Genomic DNA, 20064 nt, shown 5'->3' on the forward strand with positions numbered 1-20064 from the left:
ATATGTCACCCTTGGAGAGGCGCTCTTCGGAGTTTCTGATAGCTGTCGGTAAGGAGTCACTGTTGACATCTACTTTGGTCTGAAAAGAAAAGACTGGAGTCATTACTTTGCAGAGTATACATGAGCATCAACAGAATCTCCCTAAATATCCACTACATCAGAAAGAAAGTGGCAAAATCTGACAAATGGTGCTGAATCTTCAGAGTCCCAGGTTTCATTAGAGAAAAGTTTCTAGCTTTGCCATTTGGAAAAAAAGAAAAGCCACTTCCCTCTGTTGAGGGGATGCAGTCCAGACGCTGAAACAGATTTCAACTATTTTATTTATTTTATTCAACGTATATCCCACCCTACCGACACTTGTAGGCTCAGAGTGAGTTCCAACATGTAGGTCTGAAATTTATGCAGTTTTACATTTAAAATCTGTAACATCAATAAAATCATCACATACTAAAACAGCAATGCCTCAACAAGAAAAACACGGTGGTCCCAGTCCGGCTTCATGGATCTGTGGACACTGGAGGGGAGGCCAATCAAGTGGATGCCCGCTGCTGCCTCAACTAAAGGCCCGACGAAAGAGCTCCATCTTGCAGGCCCTGCGGAATTGTCACAGGTCTCGCAGGGCCCTGATCTTGCAAGGCAGCTCGTTCCACCAGGCAGGGGACAGGGCTGAGAAGACAATGTTCTACAGGGCTCATATGGGGAGAGGCGGTCTCAAAAATATGCAGGCCCCTGGCCGTATAGGGCTTTAAAGGTAAGCACCAATACCTTGGACCAGTTCTGGTATTCAATAGGCAGCCATTGCAGGTCACGCAGCACCGGGTAGATGTGTGCCCGCACAGGCAACAACATCAACACCTGTGCTGCCATGTTCTGCACTAGCTGCAATTTCTGGAGCAGAGTCAAAGGAAGCCCCACGTGCAGAGAGTTACAACCGTCTAGTCTGGAAGTGACCACTGCACGGGTCACCACAGCCAGATTGTGGGAGGTGAGGGATGGGGGTCAACTGCTGGATCTACCTCGGATGAAAGAAGGCAGACCTGGCAGTGGTGGTGACCTGGGCCTCCATAGTCAGTGAGGCATCCAGGAACAACACCCCTAGACTCTTCACCATAGATGCGAGCACCAACGGGGCCCCGTCAAAGGTCGGGAGCCTAATACCCAACCCCAGTCCCCCCCCAACGATCCAGCTCCAGAACCTCCATCTTCGATGGATTCCGTTTCAGTCTGCTCTGTGGTAACCATCCAGCCCCATCCAGATGTTCAGGAGCAGAGTCTGGGTGGCCATGCAAGTGCCGGGGGTGGGGGGGAGAGAACAGGCATACCACAACCTGGTAGCACATGCATTCAGAATGCACCTTCCCCTTCAGAAATCTGCCCTCAATACCCCAAAAACTCCGCATTTCCTCAAGCACCGAGGCATGTGTGCACCCTTCTACTTCCCTTTACAACGCCCTGGAAAACATCTGCAAAAGGTACCAGGATGAGCTCACGTGCCCCCGGCACAACCGCCTGTGCCATTCACAGAATGGTTCTTCATCCTTTACGCCTGGTTCTTGACCTCATTTAGAGTCCACCTTTCTCCTTGCCTACATGCTTCATTATTGCTTTAAAAAGCAGCCCCCTCCCCAATCCCTTTAGGTGTGAATCTTGAATAACTGACTTAGGGAGCCTCCCCCATCCCGGTCATGTCTCATCGGGCCCTTCGCTTAACAAAAAACAAACCGCGCACCCTCTCGGCTGCTGTTTAGCTACATTAGATCTCCCCAACTGGGAGGGGCCGAGATGGCAGACGCATCGTCACGACGCTCCACCCTGTATTATGGCGTCAAGGTATCTATTATACTCTGAGCACCGAATTTTGATAAAGTACCGAAGCCTTCCGGGAGAGAGTTACAGTCTTTCCTAGTCTGTAAAGATCCAGGGGTTCCCTGATTCAGCCTCCCACTCTTCGGTGACTACTTTTCTCCATGGACTGGAATTTGTGGGCAAGCGAGAAACCGTGCATGGACTCCGAGAAGAATTACGAAATTAGTTGTGCTCATCTCTGGGCATTTGCTCTAGGCACGGCGCAGCTATGATTTATTCCTCAGGCGCTGCCAGTGGTATCCTCATTCTCATCCCCACCACCACCTGTTTCCCTGCTGTTTCTCCTCTGGGAATGCGAAAGTTGCCGGCATTGCTAATGTGATTGTTGGAAGCTGAGATGGGGTGAAAAGGAGAAAAGGAAACCTGTGTGGCCAAACTGGAGTTGTTTGGTCCATCTGGCACACCCCAACTCCCTCTTTAATTCTCCCTGAGTTCTGGACTTGGAAATCTAGCCCAGTCCGGAGGAACTTCACTCCTCTGGGTATTCCTGGCTACGACAGAGATGCCGCATCGGCCACTGGCCGTCTCCTGGGCAGCCCCTTCTGCCTCTGTGTCAGCACAGATTCCTGAGTGATCTGCCCACGTGGAGTCCTCTACTGCCTGAAGCACCACACTGTGGGTTTCTGAAGAGAACGGAAGTAAGGATCTTGAGAGTGACTGAAATGTCCTGTCTGCTTTGAGAGTTAACTTCTTGAATGGTAGAAAAATGACTCACCTGAGCCCAGCTTGCCTTGAACTAGTCTCAACTTTCTTTTTTACTGGGAGGAGGAGCCAATGGGGGCACACAAGTGACCAAGAGAAAGGACCGAGTCTATGCCGACCCAGAATTCCAAACAAAATAGAACTGATTTTCTAATCTTGCCTGATTCTCCTGAGTTCAGTGTTCTTGCCTCTGACAGGTTTTTTATTCTGGATGTAGTCCTTGAAACCGAGACACTTTTGGCTGGTACTGTTCCGGAGGTCACTGCGCTGGGGCTCGAACGGGCCAGTCTCGGGTGGGGGTTCCTCGGGGGTTCATGGGGGAAGGAGGGGGCTGATGTGGCTGAATTTTCTTGCCTGACCGCCAGGGCAATGAGTTTAGCCAGCTGAACTCCATCCTCAGTAAGCTGGACCATCTTATTGATGCCGTGACAAAGTTTAACTGCAGTAACTGCTTATCAGTGAAGCCATTAATCCCATCCCACCCACCACCCACCCCGGTATGCTTCTCTACTGAACAGCAACTACAAGAGGCTCTTGGTGTGTTAAATACTAACCAATTAGTGCTACGGTCCCATCAGATTTGTCTGAATGTTTAACTGGATGGCAGGATCTCATTCTGGAACTCCAAATTTGGCATAGTACAGTTCTTAAAGGCCCATCTAATATCAAAGGCTCATCTATTGCCCTAAATAGCTCCTTTGTCTGGAAATTTCTTGTTGCTGCTATGGCTTTATTTGCTGATGCAATAAACAGACTGACATAAACCCAAACGTTATTTGTGAGACTACCAACACAGAAAGTGTTTACCTTTTACTTCCTCAAACTAATTAGACAAAACGGCCTCAACCAATTCTCTTAACTTCATTTTACTCCACCGGCTTATATGTTTAAGGCAACTGAAAGCTTCCTTTGCAGAGAGGGACTTACCAGAGGCAAGAGTCTGGGGTAAAAGAAAACATTTGTTTCTGCCACATCCATGGTGGTGACCAGCTGGCGGATGTAGGCGCGGTCATCAGTGGTGATCTCTGATCCAGGCTGCAGAACGTCGCTTTTCAAAACACAGTTCAGATATACAGGGAGCAGCTTCATGCATTCAGGAAGAATCAGCTGCAAAGAAGGGGACAGGACATTGGAGAAATGGCTCACAAGGAAAGCAGGGAGAGAGAAACCTGGCTGAAATTACAATGCATTTTGTACAGATTCAGCAGAATCACTGCAAGCATTAGCGCAGATGTAAAACTTTGTAAAGACACAGGCAAATTTGAGCTTGGCCTCAACTAAAAAACAAAGAAAAAACGTTGGTGCTTGGTAGAACATGGGCTATAGAAGTGGAAATATTCACCCAGTGCCCAAATCCCAGCTGGTCAGTAGGAAAGGCAATGTTGCAGGTATTAACAGGCCAGAGACATCCACACCTCTCTCAACCTTCTGTAATGGCGGGCACACACTTCCTCATTCACTCAAAGCTAACCATCACTGGTGGACATCCCTACTGGCCAAATCATTTATGAATAACAGTCAGAATATCTGCTGGATGGGGTGTTAAGTACAACTGTCCCCATTCACTAACAGGGATGCCAACAAGATATGGTCACAGGACAGTGGGCAGATGTGCCTGCTGAGGTTTATATCTCATTTCTGCTTGGCAGACTGGAACTGCGTGCAAATCAGCCCCAAAGGAGAGCAGGCAGCCTCAGAAGGGTGAGCACGCGATGGATTCAGCAGGTTTTTGTGACTTTGGGGGACTTAAAAATCAGCTTTTCAGCCTAATTATGTTTATATTGTATTTTATTTACTCTTGTACATCGCCCAGAGCCCTGTGAACTCGGGGACTGGGTGATCCATACATAAACAAACAAATAAATAGCAGGGAATAACTTTGAGCCAAGCTTTGCACACGGATATGGAGAGAAGACTCTTAATCCCAGTTAAAACCTTGTGTATTAATACACAGTTGACAGACAGGTTGGGTTGCTGGTTAAATGATACAAACGCTCCCAACAGTTAGGAATTAGGGATGGGCATAAACCCCGTCATGAACCTCATTTTGTTACAAACATGGCCAGTTCATGAGATTGTGTCACCCACAAACTGCCATGTTTTTCATGGAAGTTTGTTAGGTTCATGGCGGGGATTGTGAGCCGGACACGCTGACACCGATCAATTAATTGTCAAAGCAATGGGGGTGGGGGTGGGGGGTGGACTTGGCATCACCAGCTGTCCTTGCACTACCTGCCCATCAACTTGGTTTTCCAACTTGCCACCCCCCACACACTAGGAACCCCCCCCATTTTACTTAGGACCCTAGACTTCTGTGCCTCTGGGCACCCACCCACCGGCATTGGTATCATCAGCTACCTTTTTTTCCAACTTGCCAACCCCCTCCCATGCTAGACCTCCCCCCCCCACTTGTAGAGGGACATCCCGGGGAAGTCCTCCATGAGTTTGATGTCTCTAGCTTGCGGGGCGGGGGCATCTCCTTTGGGGGGGCTGTAACTCCCCCCCCCCAATTCAATCCTCACCAAACTTGGAGGGCAGGTATAGGAGAGTCAGCTGGAAACTCGCTGTGAGTTTGGTGTCTCTAGCCCACGGGGGGCACTCCACCACGTCACGAACCTCAGGAAACGAACCAGTTCGGTAAACAGGAATGTTTGTGAGACCCCATGAACTGGGCCGAACCTCCATTTCCCCGGGTCATGCCCATCCCTATTAGGATGTGCCTGTCAGGACACTTCTGTGATTTTTATTAAGCAGTATCAGAGGACATCAAAGGTCCAGTTTTCCTGTTAAACTCTATTCTCTCAGAACTGTGACATCCCCCCATCTGACTATATGCTGATAATATTCTACGGAGGGGCGCCAACTTTCTTGCTGTACCAGAGCTCCTGCACCAACCACGGCAAGCTGCTCAACAACTTGACTAGTGAAGCTCCACCTGTCAGGGGCATGCACTGATAGGGAACATCTGCCTGCCACTCTTCTGTCTGTCGGCTCAGCTGTCAAGGGCACAGGAGCCCAGCTAGACTGAGAGAACTGGCAATTCCATTAATCTGTCACACCTCCACCACCCAAAACTGCGTTCATAAGGCAGATTCACCATTGCTCTTCGCTGAGACTCAAACTGTTCTCTCCCCCCCCCCAATAAATTATTAAGGAGATGACAGAGATTATTGTAAGCTGCCTTGAACCGCGAGGAAAGGCAGGGTATAAATGTTTTAATGAATACATATACATGCAGATATGTTTTTTCCTGTTGCATGTCCTGATGTTCCAGTTCCCGTCACCTTGCAAAAAGGTGGGCGCTTCCCCCCACCCCATTGGGACCAGAACAATTGTCTGAGCAAGGACATGAGGTTTTTTTTGGGGGGGGGGATTCTTCTCCCGGGAGAGTTGTGGGGATGACTGAGTGCCACGCTTGGCCTGCACATCCTTTCTTCCTGGTGTGCCAGAAGGGAAGCTGGTTGCAGAAAGGGATTTGAATGCCCATCTGCAGAGATCCCTGGAACACAGATGGAGGGCTCCTGCTGCATGCCCCACAGTCCTCCACACAACTGAGGGCATCGTGTGGCATTTGTGTCTTCTGCTCTGGGCATTTGTGGCTGGGCGTATGCGATGTCACAGAAATGTATGACTATGACTACCATTGTATGCGGACTGGCTCTTTCCATGAACAACTAATATGGGGGGAGAGTGGAAAGACAATTTCCATTTTGGTCTATGTGGATGACACACTGGCGATTTCCCATTCTCAATATGTTCTTAGAAGGCTGTTGAGACAGTTCAGCTGTCTGGGGAGGTGGTGAGCCTCTCCCTCCCTGGCAGTCTTTAAGCAGCGGCTGGACAAACCCTTGTCAAGGATGCTCTCGGTTGCACTGAGAAGGGGGTTCGACTAGATGGCCTGTAGGCCCCCCTTCCAACTCTGTGTGATTCTATGATTCTATGACCCTCGTGCATGTAGGACTCAGACACCCATTAAAAGATTTGGGGCTTTTTGCCAGGAAAATTTTCTGAAAGCCAATTACGATTAAAACCAAAGCTATGGTTTTAAGAGGGCAAAGAAGCATTAATGGGCTATGGATGGCTTTCAAACAAAAAAGGTTCCTAGATTCAAATAACGAGGGATTCATTTAACCAAATGTCTGCCCTGAAGGGATAAGAAGTCAGCAACAAGTTTACCTCGGGGCCGTGGTGGCTCAGAGGTTAAGGTGCTGAGCTGCAGACCAGAAGGTCTGTAGTTCGGTGGTTCAAGACCCGGGTGCCGTGTGACAGAGTGAGCTCCCGTCTCTGGCCCCAGCTCCTGCCAACCTAGCAGTTCGAAAGCAAGAAATTGCAAGTAGATAAACAGGTACCACTTCAGCGGGAAGGCAACAGCATTCCGTGCACCTCGGCGTTTAGTCATGCTGGCCACATGACCACGGAAACATCTTCGGACAGCGCTGGCTCTTCGGCTTTGAAACGGAGATGAGCACCGCCCCCTAGAGTCGGATTCAATAAGCATTCGAGCAAGGGAAACTTTCTACAAGCTATTCTGAATGACAGGATCTTTGTGCTCCCCCAATTAAGACCTATGCTGGCCAAGTGATCACTCAGATAATGCTTGCAGGACAACTTACAGGGACTTTCGGAGAAAGAACCCGGCAGCTACCTCCTACTTTAGCACATGACATTTAACCTGGAAGGTGTTCCAGGTGCTCTCGGGTCTGACCAAGTCAAAGCCACTCTACCTGTCCAGCAGAAGAGGGGCTAGCACAATTTTTCCGGTAGCACGCCAGGATCTGGGCACATTGATTGATCAGCGTGTCTCTCACAGCCTTAACTGGATTGTTCAGAAGTCCACGATACGCTGCAGGAAAAGGGGGAGGGGAGGATTTGTTAGAAAGCGAAGTACATCTTGACATGAAAAGCCCACTCAGCAGCGAGATCAAGGCAGCCGATGAAGGAATCGTGATAAAAATCCCTGGACGCCTCTGGTGACAGGAACGTCTGTGGCTGCTTCATGCATAGCTGCCGGGCCATTTAGCTCGGCACACCAGGCCCATTTGCTGTGCAGGAGTTCCCCCCACAGATCCTGCTACCAGAGTCCTTTCATTGAGGACGCCAGGGACTGAGCCTGAGATTTTCTGTACACACAACACGTGCTCTACTGGTGTTACGCTGGAAGAAAAGCAACCTTATAGTTGACTTGTACAACTGCACGTGTGGTGCAGAATGCAGACTGGGAGATCTTCTCCCTCTCCTGTAAATCTTAAAACTGAAGGACAACGGATGAATCTTATGAGCAACAGATTCAGGACAGATTCACAGATAGCTTTGAACGAGGGTCGGACAGATTCATGCAGGAGAGTTCCCTAAGTAGCTATTAGCCATGATGACTAAAGGGAATCAGAAAAGGGAGCCAGAGAAGCAAATTTCTGAATATCAGTGCTGGGAGGCAGTATTAGGGGAAGGCCTTGGTCTCTTTGCCCTGTTTGTTAGCCCTCTAAGGCAACTGGTTGGCTGCTGTGTGAATCATGATGCTGGACTAGACGGACCACTGCTCTGATCTAACTGGAAGCACCGGGCACCAAGTTCACCTAGACCACATTCATATGGTTCAATACAGAAATTGCCATTAACTGAATAGAGCTGTTAGCGCCATTTCAGCACAAACAAACGTGAACTTTCCTGCAGCGTGGGCAATGATAAAGCCTATATATGGTATTAGTGGCAGAGCCAAATTGCCGGAGGCTGAAGCAGCTGGAAGTCCGTGTGGGAAAGCATGTCTCTGCCAGGGCCACGTGCAGAAGTCAGCGTGTGGACAAGCCTGGTGTAATGAGGGCTACACTTGGCAGCCAAGCCCCACTGGACTCCTGCGTGAAAGTCCACCAGCCACAGTGCAATGCGTGCAGGAAAGACAAGACTCCCGTTCAGTTCATGCCAACTCCCCGGCAGGGAGGGAACCCTACTAATTGCTCCTTCCCAGGAGCCCTGTGCCCCTCCAGTGAGGGGGTCAGGTACCCCAACTCATGAAACTGCTGAAAAATATTCCCTTACCAAATTTGGCCAAGAAGTTGATAAGAGTGTCCGTCTCACAGTTCCTATAAAGATCAGCCAGCTGCGTGCAGCAGTTCAAGGAGAGGTTGTGAATGCGGAGTCGCCTCTGTCCCGCACAGCTTGTGTACAACACAGCACACTGCAGAAGAGGGGTTTAGAAGCACAGCTATTAGAGTCAGGCTGCAGAACAAACAGCTCAGGTGATGGTTCCTATCTGCTCTGATGCGGCAACGACCCTCAAATCCTTGCATGGTCAAAACAGCACAGAGCAATGGAATTTGTTACCACTTGAGATCTTCCAGAACGCAAAGCCTTGCCAGTTTGAACAGCTATTTAGATTCTTCATTTCTAAAAAGCATTTAACCTCCAAGCATAATGAAGTTCAATTTGGTCTGCATTCTCCCTGTCACTAATTCAGCTTGCATATTCCTTGGATCCCCCCCCCAACACACAGACGTTTAGTATTGTTCTCTGCCTTGAGTTTAAAACCAGATTATAAATCCTCCAGTAAAAACAAACATTCTGGGGTTAGAAAGGCTTTAATTTTAAGAATGAGCGGAAGGAAGAAATGCATTCCTAACGAGTGTTCCCTCTAAGTTGAGTTAGGGTGAGCTAGCTCACAGTTTTTTAGCCTCTGGTTCACACATTTTTGTCTTAGCTCGGGAAAGATGGCTCCAGAGTAGAGATGTATTTCTGGAAATTTTGAAGCTCGGGAAAAACCCCGTTTTTTTTTCCCGCCCACCCACCCCACCCCCCCCGGAAAAAAATGGAAGTTTTCGGAAAAATTGAAAAAAATGCTACATTAGCATTTCTTTTGTCTTTTCTAGATTGAAAATCATTCTGTTACTTTAGGAACATAAAATATGACTATGGACATTTTTACTTGGCATAAAATTATCACAACTAGCATATTAAAAATATAGTGTATCCAAACAATTATTACAAACAGAATACCCACCCACATGCAAACACAAAACCGAAACCTTTTTCTTTTCTTGTGAAAATAGTACCTCCTAAAGGAAGAAATGCATCTTGTTCTTGCATTGGAGAGTTCAGTTTGTAACCTAGGACTTTCTTGTCCGCAGTGCAGAGAAATTAGATCAATCTGATACCATATATATATTTTTTTTTAGAAATGATTTGGAAAATATTTGAACACCTTGTCTTAAAATATTTTATTCATCATGTTAAAATAAAACGTTCTGTAATCAATTTTTTTCCTTTTCTTTTTCCAATTTTTCGGAAAAAAACAAAAAAGCTTCAGGAAAAAAACGGGGGAAAAACAGTTTTTTTTCCTAATTTTTCTGGGTTTTTTCTGGGCCTTCACATCTCTACTCCAGAGCAAACTAATTTATGCAGTAGCCAATCACTCGTTCACAACTTTAATGCCAGTAGCTCAAAACGTAGGATTTTTGCTCACGAGACCCCACAGCTTAGAGGGAGCATTGTCCCTAACGACCCCTCCCGCCCCTGAGTCCCTCAAAATGCCCGCTGCCTTACCTGAAGAAGAGCTCCGCTGTCCTCACTGAGCTTATCGTCATGCTTGAATTCCACTGTGATGGTTTTGTCGCAGTCGAGGCCTGCAAGTTCCACATCTGTGGTGTTGCTCATATAGAACGCGCCAAAGAAGTCTGTCGCCCGGATACCTGGAAGGCAGGAGGAGACTTAAGGGGAACCCCTTTGGGACACTCCAGCCCCGGAGGACACCAGCAACGGATGAACAAGTTGGAGCCAAACCTCAGCCATTCTGGGACGATGGGTTGGAGTCTGCTCTTACGTGCGGCTAACGGGGGAGCCTTCTGCTGATGCAAGCAGCCTTCCACCAATACATGAGGTGCACCAGCCAAAGGTTCACCCGTGAATGGAACGGTAGGATCTTGGGGGTGCTCTCTCCCGCCACGCACGAATCACCCCTTCCAAAGGACTTACCAGTGCTTGTGCGCACTCTCATCACAGCGTCAAAGCCCACTTCTTTCTGAACATCTCTGTGCAAGTCATTCAAGAAGCGCTCCTGGTCGGTCTCCACCTAGTAAGAGACACAGCCAAAGGCAGGTTTTTGCACACAGCCATCGTGGAGCTGGATGCCGGGCGTGCATCAAATATTGGGGAGTGTCTCAGAGAAGTGCCCGGCCTCCCCCCATTTGTTACCAGGTTCAATTAAATACACAAATCATGCAAATACACACTCACAGATTTAAAGCAACCCTATTATCTGTGTCATACGCTGCAATCCGCTTCTTCAAAAGCAGTTCTTCTTTAGCCTTCTAACCGCTAATCACATATAGAACAAAGATTCTTGTATTGGGCATAAATGATAGAAAGCCACTGGCTACATCAGAGCAGACAGCCAGACATTTTACAGTAAGTTAATACAGTAAGTTAATCCTCTACCTCTGGACACCAAATGAGAAGGGAGCACTCACTGGAGAAGAAGACCCTGATGCTGGGAAAGATTGAAGGTCAAAGAAGACGGGGACGGCAAAGGATGAGATGGTCAGACAGTGTCATAGATGCAACGAACATTAAATGGAGCCAACTTCAGAGGACGGCGGAAGACAGGAGGGCCTGGCGGGATCTGGTCCATGGGGTCGCGAAGAGTCGGACTCGACTGTGCGACTGAACAACAAAATCCTCTACAGGATTCTACTATGTAATTTTTGCATCGTTTAAGGTGTAATTTTAACACTGATGCTTTGCTTCAGTTCTGTTTCTACATTTCTGGCTGGTTCTACAACCTATGAGGAAAGGCTGAGGGACTTGGGAATGTTCAGTCTGGAGAAGAGGAGGTTGAGGGGGGACAGGACGGCTCTCTTGAAGTCTTTGAAGGGCTGTCCCTTAGAGGAGGGCAGGGAGCTGTTCCTGTTGGCAGCAGAGGAGAGGACTGGCAATAATGGGTTTAAATTAAGGGTGGGAAAGTATCGGTTGGATATCAGGGGAAACTTTTTTTACAGGAAGAGTTGTGCCACAGTGGAATCAGCTGCCTGGAGAGGTGGTGAGCTCCCCCCTCCCTGGCAGTCTTTAAGCAGCAGCTGGACAAACATCCTTCACCGCTGCACTAGTCTGATTCCTTCCAAACAGTCCTTCAAGCAGGGGTAGAGGACAGGAGTGCCCCTGCTCACAGAGCAGATCATGAACAATCCCGACTGCAAAATTAACAGCTGCAATGACACCTTCCTGTCCTACAGAGGGGCGCCAACTTTCTTGATGTACCAGAGCTCCTGCACCAACCACAGCAAGCTGCTCAACAGCTTGACTAGTGAAGCTCCACCTGTCAGGGGCATGCACTGATAGGGAACATCTGCCTGCCACTCTTCTGTCTGTCGGCTCAGCTGTCAAAGGCACAGGAGCCCAGCTAGACTGAGAGAACTGGCAATTCCATTAATCTGTCCCCACCCCCCAGAACTGCACTCATAAGGCAGAGATTCACCACTGCTCTTCATTGAGACTCAAGCTGTTCCCCCCCCCACAATAAACTCTCTCTCTCTCACTTCCCCCTCCATCCCTAGAATAAAACGTTTTTTGGTCTTAATCACAGGAAATACCTGGAATAAAATGTTTTTTGGTCTTAAACACAGGAAATACCTGGAATAAAACAATTTTTTTGGTCTTAAACATAGGATTCCCCCTCCCCGATTCTTGGAATCAAATGTTTTTTGGTCTTAAACACAGCACTCACTCTACCTCTCTATTTTTCTTGTGTGCTCCCTCTGGATCCCTCCCCCCCTCTTGCTGAAGAAAAAATACACTTATACCTGGAATAAAACGTTGCTGGTCTTCTTAAAAATCCCACACCATCCCCCCCCCATTTCTTTTCCTCCCCCTCCCTCCCTAGAGGAGGGGGGAGGAGCCCTCAGCCAATCGAGGGAAGGCTTTCTTTCTCTCCTCTGAAGCAGGAACTAGGAGAGACTAGCCAGACGGAGCTGCAATGTTAGAAAGAGGAAGCAGGAAGCAGCACAGAGTCAGCGGCTCTTGGGCCAGATTGCAGACCTGCGGGCCAGATCTTTGACACCCCTGATTTAAACAGTTCAAAAACTTTCTGATAAGATAAATGGAATAAGGGGGCATTTCCGATCAGCTCTGAATTTTAGCATAGCCCAATCTTTTTTAAATAATCATTTTTGTACAGTTAACCGATTTTTTCCAGTGAATCCCAGGGATTTAGGTTCAGGTTTAATATTGTGAGCTTTGAATCAATTAGGCTAAGCCAAGTTCCCAGCCGGGAACCAGCCGTTATTTGCAGTAAAGATGGTAGAGCATTATATTCGTGGAGTGCTAGTCTAACTTAACAGCTTGGTACGATGCTATAGTTGATATTTGTCAGCTATGCTGCCATAAGGATTGGGGGTGGGGTGCTTGCTTGCCCTGTGCACCAAGTACTGCTGCATTCCTTCTGTGCTTCTGTAACGCTTGCTTATCTACGGCCTTGCAGGTGGTGTGTAGTGTCTGGGATTCAGGTTACCGTGGGAGCGCTTTCGGTTCTCAAGCTTCGGCTCCAACAGCCTGGGGCTCCTTCTCCCGCACGCGGGAATGTGGCTAATTGGCCTAAGGAGGGTGGGGTGGGGTGCATACGAATACCCTATATCCCATTATGCTTGTAGGGGTGACGCCATTCCTAACAGTGATTTTGTTAATGCATCTATAGCTCTTCAATAAAGTATAACCTTTCTGATAAGCATGTACTCAGTTGTTGGCTGTGGGTTCTGACATTCTGTTAGGAATCCCTCATTCTCTATCTGTGCACCTCTCTCTATCCGAGATGAGCGATGACGAGGAGAAACAGGTTCCCTCTGAAGAGGAGAAACAGGTTCCCTCCGAGGAGGAGATTCCGGTCCCAACCACGTCCGGAGGGGAGACTCCCACGACCCAGGCGAAGGCACCAGTGACCACTTCACCTCCGGTGACTGCCGCTGGGAAGGGAGTAGTCCCAAAGACGACATCAACCCATTTGTTCCTGACCCCTTCGGGCCCGCGGCAGCCGGCCGGCCAGGGTTACCAACCAAGCTCCAGGTGGAGCCAATTCAACCCGGACTCCACGGCAGAGACCTTTATGGTTACGCAGGGGCCCCGGAGAGACAGCAGGTTTGACGTGGGGTTTGCCTCAGCTGGAGGTTTCCCCCCCTACGGGGCCCCCTTAGAACCACCGCCGGGAGCATGGGTGACGGACAGATCGAAGGCGAGGAGTGGGCGCGTATCCCCGGATGAGGGACTGGAACTGGCCCATAGAATGGAGGTGGCGGATCGGGAGAGGCGGCAGCTGCAACGGGAGTTGGAGGAAGTCATCCTGAGCCTGCTTCGGCGGGGAGGGAGGGGTAAACGTTGGAACAATTAATCAATCGATCAATCAATTAATTAATTAAAAAACCAATCTCTTAATAAAAAGCCCGGTTGAAGAGCACTGTGTTTGCCTGGTGCCTAAAAGAAAGCCAATGCAAGGGCCACAAGAGCCTCCAGGCATCCCACTGGCCAGGTGCTACTACTGAAAACGCCCTGGACCTGGAGGCACCTGCATCACCTCTGAAGGCAGCGGCAACAAGAACTAGCACTTTGAATTGCGCCCGGAAACAAACAGGCAGGCAGGGCTGGTTTTGTGGTTTCCCCTGTTCTCTTCGCATCTACTGGGATGCCAGCCACAGTGGTGACAAGTGGGGGGCCTTACAACTGGACTGTAATGCAGACGGCAGAATTCACCTGGACAAGGCAAATACCGTCATCTGAAAGGGCATTCACTGAAGAATTGCTACGTTTTCTATGCCTTTTTACTTACGCATCATGCAAACTGTTGAACCGCATTGGTTTGGTACCTGAGAAGGGATCGAGCAGGCCTCGTGAGCCGGACAACACTGCCGGACGAGTTCCCAAGCTAAAAAGCCAGCCTACTCCGCATACCAACCCACAATGGCCAAGGGAAGGCAGTGATCTGTCTCCTGCCCTGTGAAGCCAGCACAGCAGCCACGGCCAACTCAGCCAACAGAGAGAGCAGGCCCTGTCAAGCCAGACGCACCATACCTGGAAGTAGGCGTATTTATAGACAGAGCCCCCGGTCTGATAAGGAACGACTCCCAAGGTCGCCACATCCAAGTACTGGTTTGGGAAAAGGAACAGATCCACACAGCACCCTTGAGCGACACATTCCTTGGCTAAGTTGCTGTAGAAGCTGGTCTGAGGCTGGAACAGGGTCTAGGGACAACAAAAAAAGGAAAGCAAAGACATCAGAAAGGACAACGGGGCCAAAAAATAGAGAACATGCCAATGTGAGGAAAGAAGAAAAAAGGGGCTTCAGGCTCCTTTGGTGAGTGGCCCTTCCGCTGACGAGAGAGTCCCAGTTCCCCCCTTCTGCAAACCCTCACAGGTGTCCCCGTGGCTCCCTGACTCCCAGGAGCAGGTCCTTACAGGGAGAAGAGCAGGCTGCAGCAAGTGCAGCACGCGGTGCTGAGGATCCCTTTAAGCCACTCCCCATCAGCACCACATGATGAACGGCGGAAATAGCATCTGTTTGTATTTTTAGGGCATTAAAATGTTTCACTATTGATTACCATGCTTAAAGGTTGACCCGTGAGTGTATGTGATAAGAACATAAGAACATAAAGGAAGCCAATGTTAGATCAGGCCAAGGACCCATCCAGTCCAACACTTTGTCACACAGTGGCCAAAAATACCAGGTGCCATCGGGAGGTCCAGCAGTGGGACCAGGACACTAGAAGCCCTCCCACTGTTGCCTCCCTGCCGCCCCCAGGCACCAAGAATACAGAGCATCACTTGCCCCAAACCAAGAGCTCCTATCTATACTTTGTGGCTAATAGCCACTGATGAAACTCTGCTCCAGATGTTTCATTCCCTCTTGAAGCCGTCCATGCTTGTAGCCGCCACCACCTCCTGTGGCAGTGAATTCCACGTGTTAATCACTCTTTTGGTGAAGAAGTACTTCCTTCTCTACCTGCTCTATCCCACGCATAATCTTATAAACCTCAATCATGTCACCCCTCAGCCGTCGTTTCTCCAAGCTAAAGAGCCCCAAGCACTTTAACCTTTCTTCATAGGGAAAGTGTTCCAACCCTTTTATCATTCTAGTAGCCCTTTTCTGCACTTTTTCAAATGTTATAATATCCTTTTTGAGGTGTGGTGACCAGAACTGTACACAGTGCTCAAAATGAGGTCACACAATTGATTTATACAGGGGCATTATGATACTGGGTGATTAGTTTTCAGTTCCCTTCCTAATAATCCCAAGCATAGCGTTGGCCTTTTTTATTGCAGTTGCACACTTTCTCAATATTTTCAGTGAGTTATCTACTACAACTCCAAGATCTCTCTCTTGATCAGTCTCTGCCAGTTCAGACCCCATCAACGTGTATTTATATTTAGGATTTTTGGCTCCAATGTGCATCACCTTGCACTTGGTCACATTGAACCCCATTTGCCACGTTGACGCCCACTTGCCCATCCTTGACAGATCCCTTTGGAGTGCCTCACAATCCTCACTGGTTCTCACCACCCTGAACAGCTTCGTGCCACAGATGAACAAAACTTGGATTCAGCAACATATTAATTTGTAAAAGGAGCAGTGGACTGGCACTGGAAGAAGGGCTCCTCCCGCAGCCTCCACGAAGCTTGAAGAAAATTTCTCAGACCCCTGTGGATGAGAGAGCTCGAGCTTCTGCTCTCCAATATAGGAGAAGGTGTGTGCTGGTAACTGGGGATTCCCTACTGAGAAGGGTAGAAGCTAAAGTGTGCTGACCAGACTTGTCGTCTCGAGAGGTATGCTGTCTACTGGGTGCACGCATCCAGGATGTGACGGAAAGGGTACGAAGACTCATCAAGCCCACGGATTATTATCTTTTCTTGCTCATCCACATGTGAACAAATGATACCATCCGGCACAGCCCAGAAGGTATTAAGGTATTAAAAGAGCTCTTGATAAGAAGATGAAGGACCTGGGAGTGCAGGTTGTGTTTTCATCAGTTCTGCCTGTTGGAAGTCCGTGGCTTAGGAAGGGAAAGAAGAATACTGCAAGTAAATGACTGGTTATGTAAATGGTATCATCAAGAAAAGTTTGGATTTTTGGACCACGGCTTATGCTTTTGAGATGAAGCTCTTCTATCGGGAGATGGTTACCCAGATAGGTGTTGGAAGTCCAACTCTGCTAAAAACAAGAAGTCCAATAAATTCCTGACTTGTCTTGCTGACAACTTCATTTTCCAGAAAGTAGAGAGGGAAACAAGGGAATCTTCAGGGAAGAACTGGTTGACGAGGTGAAAGTAGTGGGCACCCTGAGTAGTAGTGACCATGTAATTTTCGAATTTACAGTCTTGGGGAAGATGAAAGCTGTATATAGTCAGACACATAGGTTGGACTTCAGGAAAGCAAATTTTGACCAACTTAAAGTTATGCTGGGTAGAATCCCACGGTCAAAAATACTTCAGGAGAAGGGAGTTCAAGAGGGATGGGAGTTTCCTAAAAGCGAAATACTGAAGGCACAACCACAAACGATTCCTAGGAGAAGGAAAAATGGGAAGAGCCTAAAGAAGCCAAGGTGGCTCCAGAAACAGCTTTCTAAAGACTTGAGAAATAAAAAAGACTCATTTAGAAAGTGGAAGGAGGGTCTTATAACTAAGGACGAATATAAACAAATCACCAGTGCTTGTAGAGAGTCAGGAAAGCGAAAGCTCAGTATGAGGCTAGCGAGAGATGCTAAAAACAACAAAAAAGGGTTTTCTTATGTTTAAAGTAAGAAAAAGAGCAAGGACATGGTAGGCCCATTACAGGGACAGGAAAGTGAAATTGTAACAGGTGAGGGAGAGAGGGCAGAACTGCTCAATTCCTGCTTTTCCCTCTGTCAAACCAGACCAAACTGGTATTCTGGGCAGATAACCAGATCTCCACAGGTTGAAAAGTACGGGGGAATACAGGAAGGGTCAACACTGTGGCGATCTGGTTAGGCGCTTGCGCAGATGTTCTGTGCTCAGTATGGGAACTGGAAAGTCCAAAGGTACATCTTGCTGCAAGAAAAGCCAGGATCTTGGCTAACTGTCTCTTCACAAGCAATGCACCGTACATTAGTGACCAGATGTAGAAAGGCTTTAAAGGAGGTGCAAAAATTGCACAAAGAAAAAGAAGAAGAAGAGGAGATTGGATTTATACCCCACCCTTCACTACCCAAAGGAGTCTCAAGAGACAATCATTCTGCATCCCCTTGAAGGGGCTGGTTTTGAAGGCTATTGAAGCTGCTCGATGAACAATTGAGATTTTCCAGGTGAAGCCTATCTTACCAGTGTCAAACACCCATCATTGGCATGCACTTGTCTGAACTGGCTTGAGGCCACGGCTCCCAGAGAGCCTCTTCTTCCCATGCAAAGATGCCCACCAATCTAAGAGTGCCTAATAAGGCTCTTCTCCAGCTGGGCTGCAACCAGAGAAAGAGAGCCAGTTTGGTGTAGTGGTTAAGTGTGCAGACTCTAATCTGGGAGAACCGGGTTTGATTCCCCACTCCTCCACTTGCACCTGCTGATGTGACCTTGGGTCAGTCACAAGCTCTGGCACAGCTGTCCTTGAAAAAGAGCAGTTTCTGTCAAGAGCTCTCTCAGCCCCACTGACCTCACAGGGTGTCTGTTGTGGGGAGGGGAAGGGAAAGGAGTTTGTCAGCCGCTCTGAGACTCCTTTGAGTAGTGAAGGGTGGGGTATAAATCCAATCTCTTCTCTTCTCTTTTCTTCTTCTTCTTCAACCTCCCTGGAGCCTCCTCTGCCTTCTGGAACTCCCTCCTCAAAGAGACCCAAACTGCTGCTTTCTCTCTTAGGCCTGTCCCTTCCGAGCAAAGCCCTTCTTATTTGTCTTTTAACAGACAAGTGCATTTTTACGTTGTTGGCTATATTAATTGCTGCACATTGGTTTTATTTTATTCTTCCTGGCTTATATGCGTTAGCTCTTAACAGATCTCTGAACGGAACTGCAGATAAGGAGTGCAGATTGTTTAAATCCCACCATTCATTCTAGGAGCCCAGCCCCATCAACTTGTGTCTCCCTACGGGAGCACCTCTTCCCACCTCTCCTCCTCAGGACCCGCCTCATTCAAACATCGGCCCCCTGCCCCTTCCAGACCACACGTTGTTTCCCTTTATCCTGGTATTGCAACAGGTGGCATAACCAGCACAGAACTTCATACCGGGATGCTCCTCTGGTGCCAGCTATGGTGCCAAGAATGCTGATCAGCTATTGAAAACTTGTCTGCCCATGGCTGGCAGAATGAGCTCCCGTGTGAGATCAGGGCCCTGCGGGATTTACTAGAGCTGTGTGGTACATATGAACAATGTTATTTTATATTGTGTTTTAATGTGGTTTTACTTGTATTGTATTTTATACTGTCGAAACCCGCTCTGAGCCCGTTAAGGGGAGGGCGGGATAGAAATCCAAATAAATAAACAAATAAATAAAAGGAAAACAAGGTATTTGGGGAGGATAAAGGCGGAAAGTGGCAGATGTTCCAAATGGACAGAGGAGAGGGAGGAAGGGGTTAAAGCAGAAACAAGGATCTATACTTGACTAGGCAACTCCTGCCACACTCCACTCCTCCTCAAATATCTCTTCTTCCCTTAAAGAAAAATGAAAGCAATCCATTACCTTTTCTTTATCTGTGTTGATCAGTTTCTTGTCATCTCTGTTCTTCAGCTTCCCTGGAGCCTCTGCGATGGGCAGTGATGTGTGAAATATGAAGAGCTTGCCTGCACATTCAGCTGCCTGCAAGGGAGTAGGCAAAAGTCCGTAGGTGAAATGGAAACACGATAGCTGAGGGACTCCCAAAGACCCTCAACTGCTATCTTTTGCACTCTGTGTACTCAGACATTCTGAGAAGCCATGACTTCTCAGAAGAGGTACTTTTCTCCCTTTCTCACAATACAAGAACTCCTTGTGGGCACTCCATGAAATTACTGAGCGGTCGGATTAGAACGGATAAAAAGAAGTACTTCTTCACCCAAAGAGTGATTAACACTTGGAATTCACTGCCACAGAAAGTGGTGGCGGCTACAAGCATGGCCGGCTTCAAAAGGGAATTAGATAAGCATGTGGAGCAGAGGTCCATCAGTGGCTATTAGCCACAAGGTATAGATAGGGGCTCTGGGGCAAGTGATGCTCTGTCATCTTGGTGCTTGGGGGGCTCAACAGTGGGAGGGCTTCTAGTGCCCTGGCCCCACTGCTGGACCTCCTGGGGGCACCTGGTGTTTTTGGCCACTGTGTGACACAGAGTGTTGGCCTGGATGGGTCTTTGGCCTGATCCAACATTGCCGTCTCTTATGTTCTTATGTTCTTATGACTCTCCAGGTTTCCTTTCCCAGGGTAGCGGATGCAGGACTAAAGGACCATGAAGATGGGTGACATCAGAAGTAGTCACCTCTGCAGTGTCTACTCACAACAGGAGAGACGCAAGGAAGAACACATGTCGGATCAGTTTGCCCTCTTTTTAATATGAGGAA

At 48.3% G+C, this 20064-nt stretch overlaps 1 protein-coding gene across 1 annotated transcript in view; it reads right to left on the reverse strand.

Annotated features, from left to right (window-relative positions):
* SEC24C (SEC24 homolog C, COPII coat complex component) overlaps nucleotides 1-20064 on the reverse strand; it is a 68254-nt gene that overhangs the window by 3066 nt on the left and 45124 nt on the right. Inside the window, exons 16-23 of the mRNA XM_015418256.1 lie at nucleotides 19214-19330; nucleotides 14608-14778; nucleotides 10531-10627; nucleotides 10102-10247; nucleotides 8602-8740; nucleotides 7293-7411; nucleotides 3496-3675; nucleotides 2-79 (exon numbers count right to left, since the gene is read on the reverse strand). Coding sequence (XP_015273742.1) covers nucleotides 2-79; nucleotides 3496-3675; nucleotides 7293-7411; nucleotides 8602-8740; nucleotides 10102-10247; nucleotides 10531-10627; nucleotides 14608-14778; nucleotides 19214-19330 — 1047 coding nt within the window. The remainder of the gene's footprint in view (nucleotide 1; nucleotides 80-3495; nucleotides 3676-7292; nucleotides 7412-8601; nucleotides 8741-10101; nucleotides 10248-10530; nucleotides 10628-14607; nucleotides 14779-19213; nucleotides 19331-20064) is intronic.

Source organism: Gekko japonicus, unplaced genomic scaffold (genome assembly GCF_001447785.1).
Source record: "Gekko japonicus isolate JY-2015 unplaced genomic scaffold, Gekko_japonicus_V1.1 scaffold3600, whole genome shotgun sequence".
NCBI classification, from domain to species: domain Eukaryota; kingdom Metazoa; phylum Chordata; class Lepidosauria; order Squamata; family Gekkonidae; genus Gekko; species Gekko japonicus.